General features: G+C 40.4%; 1 protein-coding gene across 1 annotated transcript in view; it reads left to right on the top strand.

Moving 5' to 3' along the window:
• grin2ab (glutamate receptor, ionotropic, N-methyl D-aspartate 2A, b) overlaps positions 1–21,368 on the top strand; it is a 131,745-nt gene extending 110,377 nt beyond the window's left edge. Inside the window, exons 12-20 of the mRNA XM_024259644.2 lie at positions 3,975–4,128; positions 5,415–5,540; positions 7,948–8,177; positions 8,740–8,900; positions 13,583–13,770; positions 14,201–14,439; positions 15,697–15,880; positions 16,073–16,862; positions 16,957–21,368. Of these exons, the coding sequence (XP_024115412.1) occupies positions 3,975–4,128; positions 5,415–5,540; positions 7,948–8,177; positions 8,740–8,900; positions 13,583–13,770; positions 14,201–14,439; positions 15,697–15,880; positions 16,073–16,862; positions 16,957–17,944 (3,060 nt within the window). The 3' untranslated portion in view covers positions 17,945–21,368. The remainder of the gene's footprint in view (positions 1–3,974; positions 4,129–5,414; positions 5,541–7,947; positions 8,178–8,739; positions 8,901–13,582; positions 13,771–14,200; positions 14,440–15,696; positions 15,881–16,072; positions 16,863–16,956) is intronic.
• The last annotated feature ends 1,444 nt before the right edge of the window (positions 21,369–22,812 follow it).

Consider the following 22,812-nt stretch of genomic DNA (forward strand, 5'->3'; position numbering starts at 1 on the left):
ATATATATATATATATATACATAAAAGTCAGCAGAATCTAAAGAGAATATGACCATTAAATGGAGATACATTTCTTAAATAGATATTGTAGCAAAACAAACATCAGTTTTAATGAAGCACCGACTAGCTAGCATTGGCTAATTTCATGTTTGATGCAAAGTTTTCATCTATTACAACCAAATATTAGGATAGAGAAGGACTTGTGTAGTAAATGGTAAATGGTGTTTACTTGTTTTGCACTTTTCTACCTTCCTCAAAGGCCCAAAGTGCTTTACAGTCACAGTCCCATTCACGCATTCACACACATTCACACACTGATAGCGACTCCACAGTTGAAAAATGGCACAAACCTTCCACCAGAGACAAGGTGGAGTTCAGAGTGTTGCCCAAGGACACTGGGACACACGGGCGGCAAGGCGGGAATCAAACCTGGAATCTTCCGATATTAGGTCGACTACCCTAGCACTGCACTACAGTAAAACAAAAAAGTTGTAGTCCAAATGTAACATTTGATTAAACCAATATGTCATTTTTTTCCATGTAAGCTCCTCTAAAAGATACTAAAACATTTCATCCGTGGTTGTTATTTTTCTGTTGCTGAGCCAAAAGTGTTCTGGATCAAGGAAACACTTCATAAACAGATTTCAGATCCTCTCATCAAAAACACCAACAAATCTTCCAAAAGCACATTTTACAGTTAAAAATTGCTGCATAACAACCAACATGAAGCAATCTCAGTAGAAACCCTTTGCGCAAAAAAAAAAAAAATAAAAATCAAAACAAGCTCCTGTTTATGAAAAGAGTAGACACGACATCCTGAAAGGCTGAAGCTTGTAACATCAGCGCAAGGAACAACGTTAAAAAACAATAAAAGACAGACTAATGTCTGCTCAATTCTATGAATTATGAAACGACTGCTGATTGTAGCAAATAAATCCCTCTCATGTCACAAAGCAAACATTTTGGGGTAAAAGCTAACATGACAGTGGATCTTTCACTCTTCAATGGATATTCAGATGACCCAAATGCAAAAGAAAAAAGACTTGGATGGAAACCAAAGAATTATCAAGGATAGAAATTAAACTATTTTGAAAACCTGAAACTCAAAAACTAACTAAGAACTAATTAACTAATTAACTTGAACAGCAGCAGCTGTAAATGAATACAAGTGAAAATTTGGAGGGACATGGACTAAAGGAAACCCGAAACCTGAAATAAGAACAAAACTTTGGCAGAAAACAAAGAAATTAAATTGAGAAAGCACAGATGTGCTCACAACTGGTTTCCTTAGAATCAAAAATATGATTTGCTCTGTCAAAGAATGAGAGTACAAAGCACATGGTTCACCAGGTGAGCTGTCAGAGTGTCCCAGAATTGAGTTTTTAAAATGGGTCAAACAGCCTCAGTGATAACTAAATAATGCATCCTGGTTTACATTTATGGAAGTAATACATCGTTGTAGAAAAAAAGATCTAAAAAAAAGCAAAGACAATGTTGACCATGAAATAGATCTGATGTATGTTCAGCTGATTGTGGACAACAGTAGCAGTTATCTGGCTCAGTCTTGTATTTGTTCCCATAACAATTGAGTACCGCCTCAGCGTGGGCAACATCGCTGTAGCGAAGTCACAAAAAACAGTTGTTTTTGTCAGGGGGGGGAGAGATTCCAGGCCACCAGTCCTTCTGTCCGTTAATTCCGTTGACCCTGAACCACAAATTCTAAAAATAGGAGCTATAATGTTGCACGCCACCTAGTGGAATGTTTTAAATTTGAGTGGAGCCTAAAGCGAGTCCCATGAGTTGGTGCAACTGCAATGTGCACCTATGTTCACACCACTCTCGGCAACAAGTGTTTGAGCATCCTCTTCTAATGAAAAGTCTATGAAAACGCACATTTCAGGCTTCCGCGTTCAAAAATTCATGCATGGCCACACAAATATTTAAAACCATTTTCGGACTGTACTAACATAATGTGCGGTCATTGAACGTACGTTTAAAGTAGAGCTGTCAGGCGATTAAATTTTTTAATCGCGATTAATCGCATTGTCCAGAGTTAACTCGCGATTAATCGCAAATTTACATATGGCCTTTTTTTAAGGAAAAAAATGTGTGGTTCGTGGAATTTAGCAGTTCTACATTAATTATGAAAACAAGAATGACAAAATGTATAGTTTTCATCAGAAATACTTTATTTTGTAACATTGTATTGAGATAAACTTTCTTAACAATAAAAGGCTGTAACATAAAATGCCTAACAAAAGCCCAAGTGCAAGTGAAGGGCATTTTAAATTCAAAACTTCAATCAACATTCAGTAAAATAAAATAAACATCAAAAATAAAATTTCCATAACACTTTCATGTTCATTTTTTGTCAGGACCAAATCTTTTCCTCTTCTGCTGAACTACAGTAATAAATGAAATAGAGATTTATCATTTCCAATGAACTTTTGTTTTTTAAAACATTAAAGACTGAGAAAAGCGGGATACTCTGTGGATAGTTTGAGTCTGTTACTGCCGCCGCGTTCTCTGGCTGCAGCTCGATGCACCGACGTGTCCAGCGGATCTCACGCCTTGAATATGCCGGCAGACAGACCACTATGCTGGGGTTGGATCACGCTTAAACCTCCAGAACATTTAAAACGTCCCCCGGTGCGCTTGCTGTTCGGAACGTCGGGGGTTTGCAGCTCTCGGGACGCGGCGCCGGACGCGAGCCGGTACCACCAGACGTGGTACTGGACGCGAACCGGAGCCGGGTTAGAGTGCAGGAGCTCTCCAGGTCCTAGCGCCGGCCGGTTTTAGCTCGGAGGTTGGAGAGCCGCCCGTGATCTAGTGAGAGCAGCCGGTGAGTTAAAAGGGGGACGCCCGCGCTCGCTGTATGGAAAGGCACCTATGAGAAAGTCCGCGATTAATGCGTCAAAAAAATTGTCGGCGTCAAGCACATGTCAGATTAACGCGTTTTTAACGCGACAAATCTGACAGCCCTAGTTTAAAGTTAAACCTGGTCAAGCGTTAACCAATCAGAAACTCATGGAAGGAAAATTAATTACTGTGTTATTATAAAAGTCTGGAGAAAGATTTGCATCACTTTGACATTTCACACCAAACCTCTTCCAAATATAGGTGGTAAACATGCTGTGTTCAACACCAAAAAAAAAAAAGAAGCCCCTCCCTGCTTTTCCAGTGTGAACACCATGAACACCATGAGATAAATATTGTGCAATAATGGTCATTTGCACATTCTTGAATGTCAACAATTTATTAGTTTTTTTTTTCTTTTCTTCTGTTGTTTAAAAAAAAGAAACATTTATAAAGTTTAAAGCTGAAAAATGATTACAGTCTGCTCTGGAATAAAGAAAGCAGGCTGCTCAGGGTTCGTCTCACAGCTAAGATTTACCTCTTTTGCAAATGATATTTAATCAGAGAATAAATGAAAGTACTGCCATCGTAAATCCATGAAGATTGAAAACTAAACATTTAATAATGAACGCTGATGATACAACCTGAGGATTGTGGGGTTTCTGTTGTCTGAAGCTGATAAAGGGGGAACCGTTGTACATTTTTCTTGTATAATGAAACTGGCATTTTAATAATCAGAATTCCGGGCAGAACAGATTCATATAATCATAGTCAGAGAAAAAACAATGAAAAGAGAACCTTGAAGGAATAGCATCTGGGAAGCCACTTGCAGGAAACTGTCTTCTAGATCGACCTTTTTAAAGTCCAGTTACCCTGAAGAACAGAGCCCTGCGATTACATGACCTGGATGACTGAGAATCTTCACAGGCACACTGGAGTTTGGTTCATGTGATGCGACTGGAAGTACCCTCCAACTGTCGCTGACATTCCATCGTACGCCCTCAGTCTCTGTGATATTTCACTTTAATGCAAAACCACTTCAAAGATGCATTTACTGTCCAAATATTTGGAGTTCTCTACATTTATGTATAACTTTTTGATTTTCGTCTGTTCGCCAGGTGGTGTACAAGAAGGCCGTGATGGCTGTCGGGTCGCTGACCATCAATGAGGAGAGGTCAGAGGTCATCGACTTCTCTGTGCCTTTTGTTGAAACTGGCATCAGCGTCATGGTGTCCCGTAGTAACGGGACGGTCTCTCCTTCCGCTTTCCTCGGTAAACAAGTCTATCTTTTTGACTCTTTGAAATATATATGTCCTCTTGTAGCGATTTCTCAACTTTTTTTTTTCCTGCTGTCCCCAGTGAGAGGTGCTACTGGGGGGGATGATAATGGGGAGGTGCTTACATGCTGGCAAACTCATGAACATAAAATGGAATATTTTATTCAGAGTGCATATACTGGCCAAATTCCTCTTGTACTCTGACTTTATGTAGGCCTCAACACCCCAAGCACATTAATATTTCTACCAGAGCAGGGGAAGTGGAGCATGCCAGCTGTTTTTTTTTTTTTTTGAAAAGTCAGCTCAGACAAAGCACTCTTGATATTTGCCTCCTCTGCTCCTTCTCCTCCTCCTCCTGTCCTCTCCTACTTTTCTTCCTCCTCTTCTCCAGTCATTGCGATGACTCGAAACCGAAGCGCTCCTCTGTGCTTGCCTAATGTATTGTCATTGGAGCGAGACAGCGAGCGAGGCAGTGTATTGGACCATGCTTGTGTTGGTCCCTGCGTATCAAGCCATGTGTCAGTATGCCCGTGTGTGAGGCTAAAAAACAAAAAAACACTTATGTGATATTGCGCTAATCTATTGTGTATTGAGTCAAAGACGTGTGGGGAGTGAAAGTGCTGTGGCCGTGTTTACGTTGAGGGGTGAATGCTTACATGAAAGCTTGTGATTGTGTGTCCACGTGTGTGTGTTGAGCCTGCGCCAGGGTATCAGTGACGGTTCAGTATCTCTCGCACTCATATTAGAGGCACCTCAGTGCACAATCTCTCAGGGTTGGCTAACCCTGGCAGTCACATACTTACACATACAGTGACACACATACACACACATATACAATTTGTCTGGGTTCAACATCTCTGGCACTCATCCCGCTCTCTGAACTCCTGCCCTGCCTGCACTCACACACACACAAACAGATCACGTGCACATGCCCTCAGCAGGACACATAAGATCACAAGGAGTTTGATTCTTGTCTCTCCCACCCCTCCTCTCTCTACCCCTCTATCTCCCCCTTTTTTCTGTATCATCTCTCCCACTCCCTCGTTCAGCTCCCATCCAAGAGAATACAGTGAAATATGGAAATGTGCTCAGTCAAACTCTGTAAATAACTCTCCTTCTCCTCTCACTCCGGCTGCCTTCTCCATCATCTCCTTCTCATGGCACGTCTCCCCCTGCTTGTCTGTTTTCTGTTTTCTTTATTCCATCGCTACTCCTCCAGTTCTCGGCGTCTCATGGACTCTGTTTCACTTAGATTTTGTCTCCGTCTCTCCCTCCTGTCAGAGCCCTTCAGTGCATCGGTTTGGGTGATGATGTTTGTGATGCTGCTCATTGTCACCGCCATTGCTGTCTTCCTCTTCGAGTTTATCAGTCCACTGGGCTTCAACCGCAACTTGGCCCAAGGCAAAGGTAGAGCTACACACGCAACACAAACACACTCAGCGATATCACACTAATCATTTCTCCCTGCACGGGGAGGCATAAATCTGAGTTTTTCTCCTCAAGCAAAAAGACGTGACCTATTACTGCTCTGACCTCAGACAGCTCAGGCTCTGCTAGATTATATGAAAGTTTCTTCTCCAACGCAGATCTCAAAAAGCAGTTTTCCTGGAAACAATCTAAACCTCTAGGATTGTTCTTCTAGATTATAGCTGATAGTGTCTGTGAGCCAAAGCAGAACATATATTGTTCAATTTCTGCTGATTTCCATTTTGAGGCAAAAATATTTCTCCTATCAACTTTTGATCTATTGTAAAAGCATTCTCGAGGGTCTTTTAATTACGATTATGCATATATTAGCCCCAATTTAAACAATTTGATTTCAAGGACATAGTTTCTCTGAGTTGCAGGCTGACAGTTGGTGTGGAGTAAGCCCATTTCCCATCATCCCTTTGTTTACACTCTCTTCCGATAGCTTACAGCTCCTCCCACCTCCAACATTACAGGTGCAATAAAAATGTCAAAAAATACTATCCAGCCGTACAGTTTTGAGCCCAATGTCAACTCAGACAAGGAAAACAAAGACGTGCATGAATCTATTTGTCTGCAAGTGGATGCATCAGAATAGAGCGGAGCAGGGGGCTTGTGGGCCGCCAGTGTGGATTTTATGCAACAACTACAAGCTTTTTTCAATAGCATTTATGCGCCTGCTTCTGACTCTGGAAGAAAAATACAGAAAAAATGTTATTAGATTATTTTATAAATATATATGTCTTCCATAATGAGAAAAATGCAACAAGAACAAGTTAAAAACATTAAAAACACAATTGTTATTGGAGTGGGTCTTAAAATTGTCAAATCAAATTCTTGTTCTGCCCCCCCAAAAATTGAAAAAAACTTAAAGAATTATATTTTGCTTGTTCAAGTAACACAATGTTAAGGCCTTACACCTATACACCTAATGCGCCTATGTACAGACAATTATGTAGCTAGAAAACGGAAAGCAGAGAAAAATAAAAAATGTGTTTGGCAACACCTGTAAGATTTATTGTTTTTTGTCTCCTTTTGATGCAGATAAAAACAAGGTCCATAAGGACATATGTGCCATGGAAGGGATTATGTAACAGTCATGCTGCATTTTATGACTTTATGAACAAAAAAATATGTTAGAGAATAACTAAGCGCTAATATTAACGGAACTAAAATGATCAAACAGTTGTAAAGAGAAGAGTAAAAGCCCTTTAGTCTTCTGAACTGTTATGGATCAATGTAAGTTTCTCAGTAATGATTCACTCAAACCCCGCAGCTAATGTTTTATCATATCAAAGTTTAAAAAAATCTTTACTGGTGCATATATAGAGATTTAAAACTTTTCCCATCTCTATCACTCATATTTTTAGAGCAGAATTTCTTTGTGTTAGTTCAAAATTTCTAACACCTTTTGTTAGCTTGTCCTCCAGCAGCTTATTTCAATTGAGACCAAAAATATTCTTAATATTAATCTTTCCTCAAATAAAAGTCTCACTTTGTGATGGTTGTTTTTTTTTCAATTTGTTTAGAGGCATTCTTATTTGTGCACAGAAACACCAGCATAGAAAGTCTGAGGTTATAATCTTTCAGAGTCAAAAACACATTTCTTGAAAATCCAAAAAGTTATTGTGTTGTTTTTTTTGAGCAGCAAACCAGACACAACTATCAATTTCACTGAGTAAATAATGACCCAACAACAGTAACTGCTTTATGCGACTGTAACACTAAACTAGACAGATGTGGGAGCCGTAAGTCATGTTTTAAACTAAAAAAACATATTCAGGGACACAGCAAATCCTATTTTTTATCTGTAAAATTTCAGTTTATCATAAATTATTGTCAGTGTGACTGTCATAATATTTTAATCAAAAATCCAACATCCACAGTTAGCCTAAAAAAAAGTCACAGCAGTTGTTAGGGGGTCAACGGGTCAATAGGTCAGGCGGGCACCCAATGCGCAAGATTTTTGGGTCGTAGCCAGTACCCACAGACTGTACATGCTTGAGGTATTTCATACTACAGGAGCATCAGCTGTTGTGATAAATCATGTGAAAATCAGCAAAGATGAAAGATTTTTTAATCTAGTTTTAGTTGCTTTTGTATCTACAGAAGCTGCTTCATTAAAAGACCACCAGACAGAAATGCAGCAATTTCAGATGCAGATTTAACAGGGATTGTATATTGAAATCTTTGAATAAACATTACAAATTATAGTGTGTTGCAAATAAGCCATATGGTAGTAAAGCTTTAAAGTATAATATTCATGCACTCCTTATCGCTCTTCATTTCTTTAATGTGATTTTTTTTCTTTCTCTTTATGTTCATCGCTCCCTGGCTGCTCACTCAGACCCACACGGTCCATCATTTACCATCGGTAAGGCCATCTGGCTGCTCTGGGGTTTAGTGTTCAACAACTCTGTGCCTGTGCAGAACCCTAGAGGCACCACCAGTAAATTCATTGTGTCCGTGTGGGCCTTCTTTGCTGTCATCTTCTTGGCCTCCTACACTGCCAACCTGGCTGCCTTCATGATCCAGGAGGAGTTTGTGGATCAAGTCACTGGACTGTCTGACAAGAAGGTGGGATTGTACATATATGGATACACACATACACACACACACACAAAAACTAAATACGTTCACAGTGAGGGTTGCTCTTGTAATGGATGCCAGGCCTGCGGCCAGACAAGACTCTCTGGGGAGCGCCCTTGGGCTTCACAACCCAAACCCACTGGCCGGAGCTGTCACCTCAGTAACTCTGCCAGCACAGCAGACCCACCGGCACACACATGAACACAGGCGGCTTGATCAAAGGAGAGTCTGCTTATAAAGGCTTGCATGTGTGTGTGTGTGAAGGGGAGAAATGAGTTTGCAGAGCAGGGCAGTGTCAGCAGAACTTCAGCCAGTCTTACACTAGAATGGACACACAGTGATGATGACTGATGTATCCCCTCCACATTCTCTCCTTGCTCCTCTCCTCTGTCTCTTCTCGTCTCTCTTCTCTTTCCCTGCCCTCCCCCTTTTGTGAATTTTCATTATTTTCTCTTTTTTTTTTCTTACTACCACTTTTTCTCCCCCCTCTTCTTATATTACGTTTTTTTAAAACATCTCTTTAAAAATTATATATTTTTTCTCCTTGCAGTTCCAGAGTCCGTACTCCTATTCCCCTCCGTTTCGTTTCGGAACGGTTCCCAACGGCAGCACCGAGCGGAACATTCGGAAGAACTACCCGGATATGCATCAGTACATGACCAAATACCACCAGACCGGTGTCGTAGACGCACTGGTCAGCCTCAAGACAGGGTAACGTGAACTTGTCACAGCACCTCACATTAAGTTTGTCTGCATTACACTTGAGGGAGTTTTTCTTTTTTTTTTGTTTGCAAACAAGGCGAGTGCTGAAGAACATCTGAAAACAAACAGAAAAGGACATTGCATTGCAGCCCCGCAGGGCCCAGCACTAGCTTATGCTAAAACGCTGCAGTAGCTGTGCTGAGTGCTTCTGTCGCTGACAGTAAAACGCACACTGTTTGCGAGAGCTCATTATGGAGTTTTGTTGCTGCTGGAAAGAAGAAGCTGCCAAAACACAGAGATCAAAATTTGCCGTTACTGGCTACCTTTAAGCTCTAAACATTCCCCAATAGAAGAACAGCCTCTTGTTGTTACTTTAGGTATTTTCAACACTTTCTAATGCTCTCTACTCGTTAGTTAAATATTGATCATATGCATTTTCATAAATATTGCTTTTGGCTAGATCAAACCTGCATGAATCATTTAAAAGGGATCATTATGTCCTTAGGTAAAACAACAAACAGCAATAATGAAATGTTGACTAAATATTTGATTGATTTTCTATTGTTTTCTGGTGCTCCTTATTGTTAAATGAAAGACAGATAGTTTCACAACATCTGCAGCCTTTTCCGTCTCTGCCTTTTTGGTGATCAGTTCAATCCAAAATGTTTTATATTCATATATGTGTAACACAGAGGGCCCCCGGGGTGTATTCATCTTGTTATATAAGAGCATTTTGTCTCATAATTGAGTTTAAAATTGGATTCTTCTGCAGCAAAAGATGCATTTAAATGTTCCTGGTTAGATTTAATGTTGGAGTTTTTTTGTTAACGATACATTTTTAAGGCTTCAACTGAGGCTACAACAAATATATATGTTTAATGGGCTCTATAATAAATACCACAGTGACAGAAATGTTTATTTTAGAACATTTTTGTTAAAGAATGTGGTGGATTGTCTGATCAAAAACGTGCTAAAGTCCAGGAAGGAAGAAGCTCAACTGTACTCAGAGACTGCTGAGGTTGGTTTCAGTGCTAAAGAGGAAGATTGGCTCAGCCGCTCTAATTCAAAATCCTGCAGTAATGCATCTTCCGACAGAACTGTGCTAAGATGGAACTTTTTTATCTAGTTAGAACTGCTGGGAAACAATCAGAAATAAATGTTTTTTTTTTTTCTTCCTGTGACTCACTGCTTTGCTTTTCCAGTCTGTAGCCTCATTAAGTTTGCTCAGCCACTGCAGCTTCCTCCATGCCATGTTTCTGTCCAGCTGATTGAACTTTGCATGAATGGCCAATTTTAAACATTGAGTTAACAAACAGTAACAATATTCCTGCCATACGACCTAAAGTGAAATGATTTTCAGCTCACTGAGGTGGCTTAATTGTGAAATGACAGGGATGGAGAGGCAAATGTAAGACAGTGCAGGGCAGATTTTCTGAATGTGACAAAAGAGTTTGTGGTCGCTGATCATAAACAGCGCCAGTGTAAGTGACCGTTTGAGTGATGTATGTTCAAACTCTGTGTAGAGCTGCAAGAAAAATCACCTTGACTTTATTATTTTTAATCACACCAATAGTTGACTTCAAATTTGCCGCTGAGAATGAACACACAGTTGATTACCGTCAACAGATTGCCTCTTTTATGACACAATCCATGTAATAAACTCAAGTCGCAGTTTATGTTCAATAGTGAGGACACACTCGAACACAGCTTTAATTACACATCTGTTTTCCTTTTTGTATTTAAATTTGCTACAGAGAACCAGCATGAAGGACTCGGACACAATCATTGATCCAAATAAATAAATAAATGACAGTCTTCAGGGGTTTTCAGACTGGACACATGTGGTTCTCTTTTAAAGTGAACAAGAGCTAAATTTTCCTGATAATCCAGAACAAATTTTCAGTCAAAATACTCTATGGTTGGCGATTATTAGATACATCGACTACTCCATAAACGATGAAATTAATTTAAAAAAATCTGAATAATGAATATAATTTAAAGTAAAAGTAACAGGCAGAACTAAATGCAGGACACTTTTCTTTCTGACATTTCCAACACTTCCAACACTCAAAAAAAACATATTGGATATCCCAAAGAAACTTCCACCGTCGTCACGACAAGTATTGTCCAAGACTTCAATTATTCTTTCTATTACTCTTGCTGCTTTTCCCTGCCCTTGTAATTCCTGGTTAATGACTGAATAAATCTTTAGTCACAGGGTTTTGTTTACAAGCTTTGGTTCAAAACAGGAAAGTTAGCAGTCTGAATACTGACCAAACTCAAGGTTCAGGACCGACAGCTTCTCCAGTCCAAAAACATCCTTAGTTTGCATTTAAATTAATGCTGATACAGTTCACTACACTGTTAGTGCTGGCAATCTATGACTCAGTGACTCCAGGAATCAAAGCTTACAAAAGTCAGTAATATTTGGACCAAAATAAAAGCAAAAATGAATAAAATGTGGTGATTATTTGTATCTATCTTTTACTTCTTACCTTCTTTGTTTCATTCTTATTCCACACAGTGTCCTTAGGTTTCTTGAAAAGCACTCCTAAATATAATCAAATATTAATATATTAATATTAAAATCTTTTTTTGACTAATTTGGTGTTTTGAGGAGATGAAAGCACCTGATCATATTTGATATATTTATTTTGAGCAAAATCATCCCTTTCCAGGTGGTCTGCTGAAAGGAAAAAGTAAATTAAACTTATTGGAGAAAGTGAAGTTTTCAGCATGTAAGGCAAATATGTGGTTCATTAAGGACTCCTTGAATCTGATCACATTAGAGTTCACTCACAGGACAAGATGTCAACTACACAACATATGGTACGATTTAAAAATAGGAAACATAAAGTGCAAAAATGAAAGAATCTCAAAACGTTTGATTATTTATTTATTTTTGCACAGATGAATCTGCAAATACCCTATAGCTCCCGATGGGCTAGTCTTCTGGCATTGTGAAATAATCGGCATAAGTGATAAAAAAATCAGTTTTCTGCATTATAGTTTTTTTATGTCTTTTCCAAGTATTATTTTGAGCAGACTTGAATATTTCTTTTTTACTTTATCACATTAGTTAAGGTTTTTTAACTGCTCTGGAGCTACTAAAGTTCTTTTTGTAGCTTTCCTCTGCATTCTGAGCTACTCTGACTTTCTGATTTTGAACTTTTTACCTAACATTTAGCTTTTTACATGATTTAGAATCTCAATGTCTGTCTCCTAGTTACATATTTAACAAATACCTTAAGAATGTTATTGTATTTTAAATCCATGTAGCATATAAAATATATATGATTATCTTTTAAAAAAAACATAAATGTAATGTTCTTTTCTTCAAACCTCTATGAGCGTGATGTTTAAACGTGTCAGTGAATAATTATGGCCTCATCATCGTTTTTTGCAGGGATTGCAACGTTTGCTTATCAAAGATCCCTTAAACCTTTGATGAACGCATTATTTTTCTATGCACACAACCAGTGTTTTAAATATTTAGAATATCTAATTGAATGTCTCCTCTTCAAGTGGCATTTGAAGAACATTCAGTGACATATTCCTGGCAGCAGCCTGAATAGATGACAGCTCCACAGTAATTGCTAGATTCTGTGACTTTCTCTGTGCTCTCAATAGACATGTGATTGTTTTTCAGAATTAAATGGATTTTAAGTATAATCAATTTGGCTCAGGTTCTCTCTGATACTTTTTTTTTAACCTTCAAACTTTTCTTTCAATATATGATTTTGTCATAAAGCTTAAACCTTTAAAAAAAAACTATAAAGCAAAAAAGTGAATGTTTGGAGACAAACTGTCAGGAATGGTGGTGTAGGACCCAAATGCAGAAGACAAGACATGGTGGCAGAAACTCAAAGATTTACTTAATAAACTCAAACATAACAAAACCAGGAGAACACAAACCAGTGACGTGACATAACAGAACAGAACAGATGACCTGACCATGAGAACTGAAGACCAGACACTTAAATAGGCTGAGGACAATTAACTAAATGAAAACAGCTGTGGGTGATTTGACCAGAACATGGTGAGACTGACAGGGAAAACAGAACATGACAAAACTGAGACATGGATCATGACACAAACAAGTGATATAGCACTAATGAAACAATTTTCAACTAGACCAAGAGTCCAACACAATGTTTGTTTAGATATTTATTTGCATTTAAAACAGACAAAAATCAAGGCAATAAAATGAAAACTCCAAAATCAGATGTTATCAATATTGGAGACAAATGTGAAAGCTTTTCATTGAAATAAACATTGAAGTGTTAATTACAAGCAGCTTAAATAGCTGTTTGCTTTTAATGTGTGTATTATGCTGGGTAATTTTGTTCTCTGATGCTGTAATTTCCTGTGACATTTTAACAGTGTGATGCTGCCTTTAGTTTAATACATTAATTAAATATTTTCCCTTAGTGTGCACAAGATGTCAGCTTTTTTAAGACAAAAACAATCTAAACTTCAGCCAAATTTGTTTTAATAAATGACTAAGACTATTTTACTGACTCATAATTTAAAGTGGTTTCCTAATATATATTTCACAGACTCTTAAAATGGGGTTAAAATCCAACTTTTTTTCTGTAAAATATAATTTTGTATAACTCTTATTCCAACATGTGATCTCTCGTTAGTACAGATCTTTAAGCAGACCTTGCAACTGTTTGTCTTTCCTGCAGAAAGCTGGACGCTTTCATCTACGATGCTGCAGTCTTGAACTACATGGCAGGCCGGGATGACGGCTGCAAGCTGGTGACCATCGGCAGCGGTTACATCTTTGCCACAACCGGCTACGGCATTGCACTTCAGAAAGGATCCTACTGGAAGCGGCTGGTTGATCTGGCCATCCTTAGCATCATAGGAGATGGTGAGGCATCTGGACACACCTGCACACACAGACTTTTAATATGAAAATAAATCACACATCTACACTGTAGTGTTTATTCCTCCACATTGTTCACAATAAGAACCGGTGAGACGAGACGCCGGTCTCAATCAAACTGCTAAAGTGATTTGCTTCATACCAAGTGTTTTATCTCAGGACCGACACTTTCATGTCTGTGCATATGCAAAAAAATGTAGATAATAATACTTTGCTGAACACCCAGTCTACACCATATATTCCCCCTTTCTCCCACCCCCTCTATTTTCTTTTTATTACTAACAATTTCCTCCTTTTTTGCCCCTTTTGCTATTATCTACCCCCTCACTTCCTTTCTATACAGCTTTCTTCATCTCCATAATGCTTTTTTCGTCTTGACAAATAGACTTTACCTGTTTTCCTCCCCTTCCAACAGGTGAGATGGAGGAGCTGGAGGCGCAGTGGCTGACCGGGATCTGCCACAACGAAAAGAATGAGGTGATGTCCAGCCAGCTGGACGTGGACAACATGGCAGGAGTCTTCTACATGTTGGCAACAGCTATGGGCCTCTCCATCCTGACCTTCATCTCTGAGCACCTTTTCTACTGGAGGCTGAGATACTGCTTCACTGGCGTCTGCTCGGGAAGACCTGGGCTGCTCTTCACCATCAGCAGGGTGAGGAAAACCAAAAAAAAAACAACCAAGTCTTTGTGTTTTCTGGAGCCATTTTCAGAGGCTTCCCTTGGCAGTTAAAGTAATGTTTTTCTTTCTAAAACCATTTTAGCCACTCTGCTGTTTAAATTTGCAACACTAAGCTGAAATTTTGGAACAAACCATGATCCCTGAGGGTGCAACTAATGTACAACATCAATTCCCGTCGGTGCAACACAAGTGTGAGGACAAAAGACCACAATATTAGGCGTTATTATCACTAGAAAACAAATTACTGCATAAAATTACATAAAAATAATTAAAATGTGCTTGACAAACACCTTTTATGTTAAATGTTTAGTCAGGCTGGTTACAAAAAAAGATGTTTTATTCATTAGAAACAAATCTCTTAGATAAAAATCTCATCAAAAAGTCATTTTAATTTGTCTGAAACAGACTCAGCTGTCACTGTCATGAAATAGTGAAGTGGTAGATGGCACAATTATAGAGTCCAGCCAAGGCTGAGATTTATTGCTTCAAGACAGAGGAATCAAACTGCTAAGAGGTTGAGAACATGGACACACTCTCAAATGCTTAAAAACAGCTCAGTTTTGCCCTCACGCACACTTAAACACACATAAAGTGAAAAAAGTGGAGCTTTCAAAGGTGGGGTACGTCAAAAGACAGGCTTGACCACAGATGTGCTGGCAAATATACACTTACAAGCTTTAATACTCACGCAAAAAACTAATGGGCACACTCAGACAGACCATTTTTTTATTATTCATATGTCATCTCTCTGTGTTAGGAAGAGCTTTTAATCCAGGCGTGCAGCATTTCACACGTTAAGTCTCTTTAAAAAAAAGAAAAAAGAGTTTCACTGCTGAGTCTGTGTGCGTGCCTGCATCTTGGCATGTGCGTGTGCTTTTAGAGCGGCAGTACTGGAGGTTAAGTGGCTGCTGGTAAAACATCTCTTTGCACTTGGAGGCCCCTTCAGTGACATCATCACCTACATTTAATATTTTCTACGCTTCTGAGGGTAATTAATCTAAAAAAGGGTGGCAGTTATCTCTTTTTGGCACATTACCAAACAAAATGAGGTTAAAGTTTGCAATAGAATTCACTTTTCTATGAAACTAGTCTTGGACACATCTGAACTTTTGAAGTGGAGTCACTAAGAGCACTTCCTTTTATAATGTGTTCCTGTCTATTACCTTTGCCCTGCTCCTCATTTTCTCTCTGTTTTTCATCACATTGATTTATTGCCTCTCCTCCTATTAGGGAATATGGAGCTGTATCCACGGAGTCCATATAGATATGAAGAAAAAGAACCCAGAACTGGATTTCAGTCCTCAAGCCAACATGCTGCACTTGCTCAAGTCTGCCAAATCCATTGCCATGTCTTCACCTAAGCGCAACACTGTCCTCCTGCAGCCAAGCATCCTCGATATGATGTCAGGGAAAGGTATTGAGCACTCACTTGATGTTTAATTTTAATTAAGTATACAAACCTCTTTCAACGATGTAAACGCTTCAGAGTACACAGTGTTCTCCAAACTGATACTGTAGATAACGTCTGCGCTAACATGCTAACCATCCATCCAAAAATCCATCTGTTCTATCTCTTGTCTGAGGAACATCTCTTCTTGTCTCCTAGGTAACTCACTTCATAGTCTGCCTCAGAAGGGTCCTGGTCTCTATAGCAACGCTGCAGGTCCACAAGGTTTCTCATCATTGTCCGGGAGACACAAAAACCTCCTTAATAATGCCGCACCATTTCCTGGGCAACAAAAAGCCCCTGCTCACCAGACCAGCCCCAGCAAGCCCCAACTGTCAATCACTAACGACAAGGCCCGCCTCCCCGCACAGACTGGTACCGCATCGAAGCCTCGAACACTGTGGAAGAAAAGCGTTGAGACACTGAAGACGCAGCCAAGTGTCATATCACCGGGCCCAAGCTCCACTCCGACATCTGGGAGCGGACCCCCGCAGATGAAGAGCCAGCGCTACCTGCCCGAGGAACCACAGCACTCGGACATGTCAGAGTGTTCCAGCCGCCCGCCGTCGCATAAAGATTCTGACTCCATGGCAGCGAGGGGCGGATTTAAGCCAATCAGTCAGCTGAGAAAGAGGGGTGGAGGAGGTGGGGCGGGAGGCGGGACTGGAGGGAACAGCGGTGGAGGTGCAGGGACCAGAATCTACTCTATTGATTCTGACCAGGGCAGCCTCCAGTCTGCCTCACCGTACCAGAGGGATAGCCAGGGGGGAGGGGACGACCACAGTTACCCACCTGAACAATTTCAAGCTGAGAGCACTTACTCGCATTCACACCAGTCCGACACACCCATTTTGCAGCTGAGCGCAAGTCTTTTGCACCACAGCCACAGTGCTGAGGCTGACCTAAACTCCTTAAAGGACAAAAAGTACAGCACATACGCACACAGCAGGTAGAGTATCCATCACCAAGTCAGCTTGGAGCTTAACTTAAGTCTGTATGTTTACTCTTTGTGTATAATCTATTGTTTTTTTTTCTCTTCCTAGTTCGAAGGACAAGTCTGGAGGTTCCTTTGATGCTCCATTTACAACTGCTGGGACGCAAGGGGCCAGGCCCAGCCACTGTCGTACCTGCCTGACCAAGCTGAGCGGATACTCTGGCCTCTACACTGTACGCTCTCCTCAAGCTCGATGTGATGCCTGTGCCCACCTAGGAAACCTGTACGACATCAGCGAGGACCACCTGCACTCACACTACTCCCACGCACATCCTCACCCACACAGCGGGGACATGTTTACACACTACCTTCCCCAGAGCGAGCTCGGCCTTGTGGGCGAGGGGGACGGACTTGTAAGCCACTTGGAGCCTTCCCCCTCCTCTCCATCTCCTCTTCCTACTTCATCTTCAGCCCAGCAGCTCCAGCTGAGCCGTCAGCACTCTTATGAGAACGTGCTTCCGGACGGCATTCCCGAACGGCACCACTTACGGGGACTGAGCCTTCCTGACAGGGACCGAGACAGGGAGCTGACCCTGGATGAGGGGGCTTATGCCAACGTGCTCACGATGCGCTCCGACCGGCCGTACAGCAGCCGCAGCCCCCCTTCGCCGTCCCCGTCCCACCACCATAGTCTGGATATTCCTCTTCCTCTACCCCGGCGTTCAAAGAGTTTGTTGCCTGATCGTCCTTCACACAACCCGTTCCTCCAGTCAGCACCTGGCACAGCACAACGAGATCCTGCCTCGCAGGCTGCCTCACGCATGCCGCAGAGAAGTTCCACCCACGAGCTTTATAAGCAACGGATGCCACTGACGCTTACCCTCGGTAACCATGGCAGCCATCACATCAACCAGCATGGCAGCCCTGTCGACCAACAGGTGTTCTATCCCCAGCAGGAGCCGCCTGTGGTTTCCTACATGGTACCACCTGCTGCCTCTCAGCCAATGAGCTATGTGACAGCACCGCGAGCCTCGAGCGCAGGCGGCAACCGACCACGGCTGTACCGTCGCATGCCCAGCATCGAGTCTGATGTCTGAGAGTCACAAACGACACTCTTCCTCTCACTGAAACACAAAAGCATGCAGGAAAGGGGTGTAGGCGTGTGTGTGTGACTGGACCAGGCAGCTCCAATTCTGAGCACACACACAGAGGAAAAACATGCAAACACACCCAGGTGAAAGACAAAAAGGTCCACCCTGGACCGAAAGGTTAACCGTGATACTGAGTAAATAAATCATTGTTTCTTTATAACACTCACTTTAGGGCAGGGTTGGGGCCACGGGGACACCTGGAGGCACAGCGCAGGATGACTTGCATATGTGAATGTCAGTCAGTGTGTGTACTCGCCTCAAGCTGTGGGCAATGAGGCACGAACTGACAATATGCCTGACAAGGTGGATGGAAATCCAGGTGGAATAAAAAGGACGCTGTACAGTGGGATCTAATGGAAAACACAGCTGTGAGCCAAGATGTCCCGCCCTCACATCAACCTCTTGGATATAAATGGGGGGGGTTACACAGAATCCCTATCTGTCTGAGATGACACACATTCACTTACATACACGTTTCACTTGAACACACTTGTCCAGGACCCTCCTTTTTGCACTATGATTTCTACAGTCAACCCGTATGTTGTCTGGCCCTCCAAACTGCATCGCCAGCATGGCTAAAAGAGAAGTTCACTACACTAAAGTAATCCTTGACTTGAATGGAAATTCCTATCTATGTAAAAGACCAGACTGCAAGGCATGCAGTCTGGTCTGAAAACAGATCTAAGAAGTGTATCAGCTTCTGCCGACAGATGTACAAACACTGGAACACACACACGCGCACACACACCCTCGGAAACACAAAATGCTGTGTCTGTTTTTTTTAATGGGACGTGCAACTACCGACTGTTTGTTATCGTTGATGTCAGCCAATTGAACATTCCAAAAAGTGGACCGAACATGGCCACCAGTAAAAGCCTCTCAGGATGAGAGTGTGTGTTCTAGTGTTTCTAGATCTAGAGACGTACAGCATAGCATCCTCGCTTCCTCTTAGCTAGCCTTCAGGTTTTTCTGCATGCTTCCTACTGCCCTGTGTTACAGTTAAACTCCTATACAGGGTTATATATGCACACTGGCGCATACAGTACATCCAGACGACACACACGCACACTTATATGCACATACGCAGTAGTTTAAGATAGTAGATTAGGGTGGGTGTGTGTGTGTCGGGGCTGTGGAATAGCTCCTCTCTGTGCACTTTGTAGATTTTATACCCTGCCACCAACACAAACGTTTGACCAAAAACACTTTTTTACTGAGTGAGATGAATATTCTCAACCATTCGCTGGATAGATCTTTTCTTTTTCTCTTATTAATCTTTAACAGTGGATTTTAGGGAATCGAACAGGGGATAGGTCAGGCAGTTTCCATTGTGAGGTCAGACTTTTTATAGATGATGGGTACACCATCAAACATAAACAAAAAAAGAACTTTTAATCTTTTTTTTTTCTCATCCTGCCTTCTAGCCTTTTGATCTGTTCTCATCTGGTTGTTTTTGTTTATTTCTTCTCAATTACTTCCTCTCTGCTCTTTTCCTGCTTCCTTCTTCCCTGTAGAATAGATAAAATATCAAAAGAGTAAAGTTCAGTGGCGGTGTTAAAAAAAAGAAAAAATCAACATGTTGCTGGAAATCACTTTAATATCAGTAGTTGTGAGAATGCATTCAGCACTGGCTCTTGTAGGATGCCGTGTCATTTTGTGATCATTTTTTTATGTAAAACAAAAGGACTTGAGGCCCATTTACTGTTTCTGTGGTGTATCTGGAGGCTAAGTGTAATGCAAATTTATTCATGAAATTAAAACCCCTGGACAGACGTCAGAGCCGCAGGTACTTTTGCAGCTTTGTGTTTGTGAAAACATGGACGTGTCTGTCAGCAGAGAGACGTGTGGCAGTGCAGATTTTCCAAAGTGACTGGGTGTAGAGGTAATATTCACATGAGTGCACACTCGACGAGATAGCAACGTGTGTATGAGGCTTTCAAAAATCCATAATCTACTGAGTGAGGGCATTGATTTTAGAGCACAAGGATTTTGATGGAAACAAGACTTGATATGCCATTAGCTGAGTGTCTGTCTCTATTCTCTTTCTTACTAATTTCATTTCTCATCATACATACAAACACACACACAAACACATGACTGCAAAGAACATCGAGAGAGTCTGAAAAAAACAAAAACACATCTCTAAATAGTGAGCGCTGCCCCTTTTCTATCAATGTCAACAGGTTTGGTGTGTGAGTTATATGCACAATATCAGGTTGCAATATTATACTTCTGTACAGAGAAATCTTAGTTTTAATTGTTAGAAACTGATTTTATTTATTTTAATTGAATGGTATTAAGTATTAAACTCATTTCAAATATGATGTGGCTTTTTATTCTGCTTCTAAAAAGAAAGGCATGTTTTAGATCTTTTTTGTGACTTTTTTTTTCTCTCCTCCCTCTGGCTTGTTGTTGGATGGGACCTTGTTGTACAGTCATCCCTACTGGGTTAACGGTCTAGTTAACAATGTGAGCCACCTAACGAATTGACTAGTTCCACAAAGCCAGGTCTTTCATTTTGAAGCACACTCAATGAATAATGACAGTCCAGCCTGTGTGGTTAAAACAAAATCCCATCCCACCCACAGTGTTCTCCTCCACGACCAGTCTGCTGTCTCACTTTTGAGTGTGTGAGAGTGTGTGTGTGTGTGTGCGTTTTACACTGTGAAGGCATTTATATAAAACAGTGGATATGTATTTAGAGGTTGCTTGTGGTGTGTCCATGTAGGTGTGTGTATGCTTTTGGTACTCTCTTTCCTCCATCCTACACAAAACTCACCTATAAATGCACACATGCACCTGTGCTGTCGTGGGTAAGAGAGCATTTAGAGTGATTTTTTTTTTCTATTTCAATTATCACAGAGATTTTTACACCGACTTATTGTCTATTTTTATTTATTTATTTCTGTTTTTTTTTCTTTTTTTATTGCATGATGCAGTTATGGTGGTACCTGATTTTCTGCAACACTCAACAAGTTTTTCCTGAGTTTGACTTTCTGGGCTATGCGCACTCCAGCATATACGATTTCACCTCAGCTGTGCCCCCTCTGATCAGTAAAGCCTGCACTTCGCAGCCTATGGCCTGTGATGTGAGTCGTAATGCACTGGGTAGGCTCCAGAGCAAAGATAGCTTCTGTCATACAGGTCTAAAAGACACGACAGGCAGACATTGATCTTGGTCTGGTCTTCAAATGCACAGCTCTGGGTGAAAAGTATGTGTTGGTGGGCAGCCCTGTGGGTCCTCCCACTGTGTATCTCACGTGTATGAGTTCAGGGGTTTTAAAGCTATTAGTTGTGTTGTAAATAATACCTTGTCACTCAGTACCTCTGTACAATCTGTAAATAAGTAAAGGTTACATTTTTCTATTTGTCTGGGTGAGGATTTTTCTATCTGTCTGTACTCAATATTTTATTATTGACCTTGTTTTTCCAGCAGACTTATATCATTAGAAGTGATTTAAACTTAACATAGGTAAAACGTTAATTAAAAAACAGTGAATTACTGCATTGAATGCCAAGATGAAGGCATTTTTGCCAGAAAAATACATAAATTTATCAATGCAACAATGAATTTATTAATTTAGATAAAGTTGTGCTCCTGTTGTAAAAGATTTCTCTGTGGTCTTTTGTTTATGATTATGCTCTTTTAAGTCTAGATTTAAAACAAAATACTGTTTTCTAGGACATAGTTTCTGCAAAGCAGGAGGAATTCATTGGAAATTTGTGGAAAGTTGAAGGTGGGACTATCTGCGCAGAGTAAGCCTGCCAAAACTTCCCATCATCCTTTTGTTTCCACTCTCTCCAGCTAACGTACAGCCCCTCACAACCCCAACCTAACATTACAGGTGCTACAAAAATGGCGAGCAATATTTAAGATAGTCAGGAAATCCAAAAACATACATGGATCTAGTCGTCTAAAAGCAGATGCATCGGAATGGAGCAAAACAGGGAGCTTGTGGCCTGCAGATTGTAACACCTATGTCACTGCTATAGGCCTTTTTAAACGATATTGTAGGTATTTAGATTTGAATAAAAAAATAAAAAACTCAGAAATGCAATTGTAAACAAAATTTTCTTTATATACTGGTATGTCCTCTATCATGAATTGGAGTGGCTCTTTAACTAATTTAGCTAAGTTTACCAGCTCTAGCTAGCTACAAATATCTAACAATCACTCACCTAGCCCAGGTGTCACTACCCGATCTGTAACAGCTACTTGATTGGTATCCTGCATGCATGAAGCATTCTATATTTTTTATCGGTTAGAATTTCTCTTGAGATTTTAACTATTATAGGTAGCTCTTAGAATGTTTAAAATAATAGAAACTCTTATTTTAATGTTGACAAAAACATAAAAAAGAAAAGACTGCACGAGGACTGTGCAATCCTTAGTGTGTTCGTGCAAAGTTGAACACAAAGTTACTTGATTAAATGGCTCATAAAGTTAGCTCATACAAGGAGGCAAAACTGTCTGAGAGTTAATCTAATTCAAATTGCTTAACTTTCACAATGTTGGAAACAAGAGGAAGTGATGTCAAATTCACACATGCGGAGTAACATTCAGGTTTCCGAACTAGCTAGATGTGTAATTGCTAGTTAGCTAGACTGCTTATATAAAAATAAATATATATATATATTTATAAACAACTTTAAAAAAGAAAAATATGTGTTTTATATTGAACGGTGACTTCCAAAAAAGTCAAACTTCTTCAATATTAATATACTAGAATGTTTTTTTTTTCTGTCCACAGGTGTGTTTCTCCATTTCTGTAGTTTGATAACTCCTCAGTAAAAAAGCTTTTTAGTATTTTGTT

Source organism: Oryzias melastigma, linkage group LG1 (assembly GCF_002922805.2).
Source record: "Oryzias melastigma strain HK-1 linkage group LG1, ASM292280v2, whole genome shotgun sequence".
Classification (NCBI taxonomy): Eukaryota; Metazoa; Chordata; class Actinopteri; order Beloniformes; family Adrianichthyidae; genus Oryzias; species Oryzias melastigma.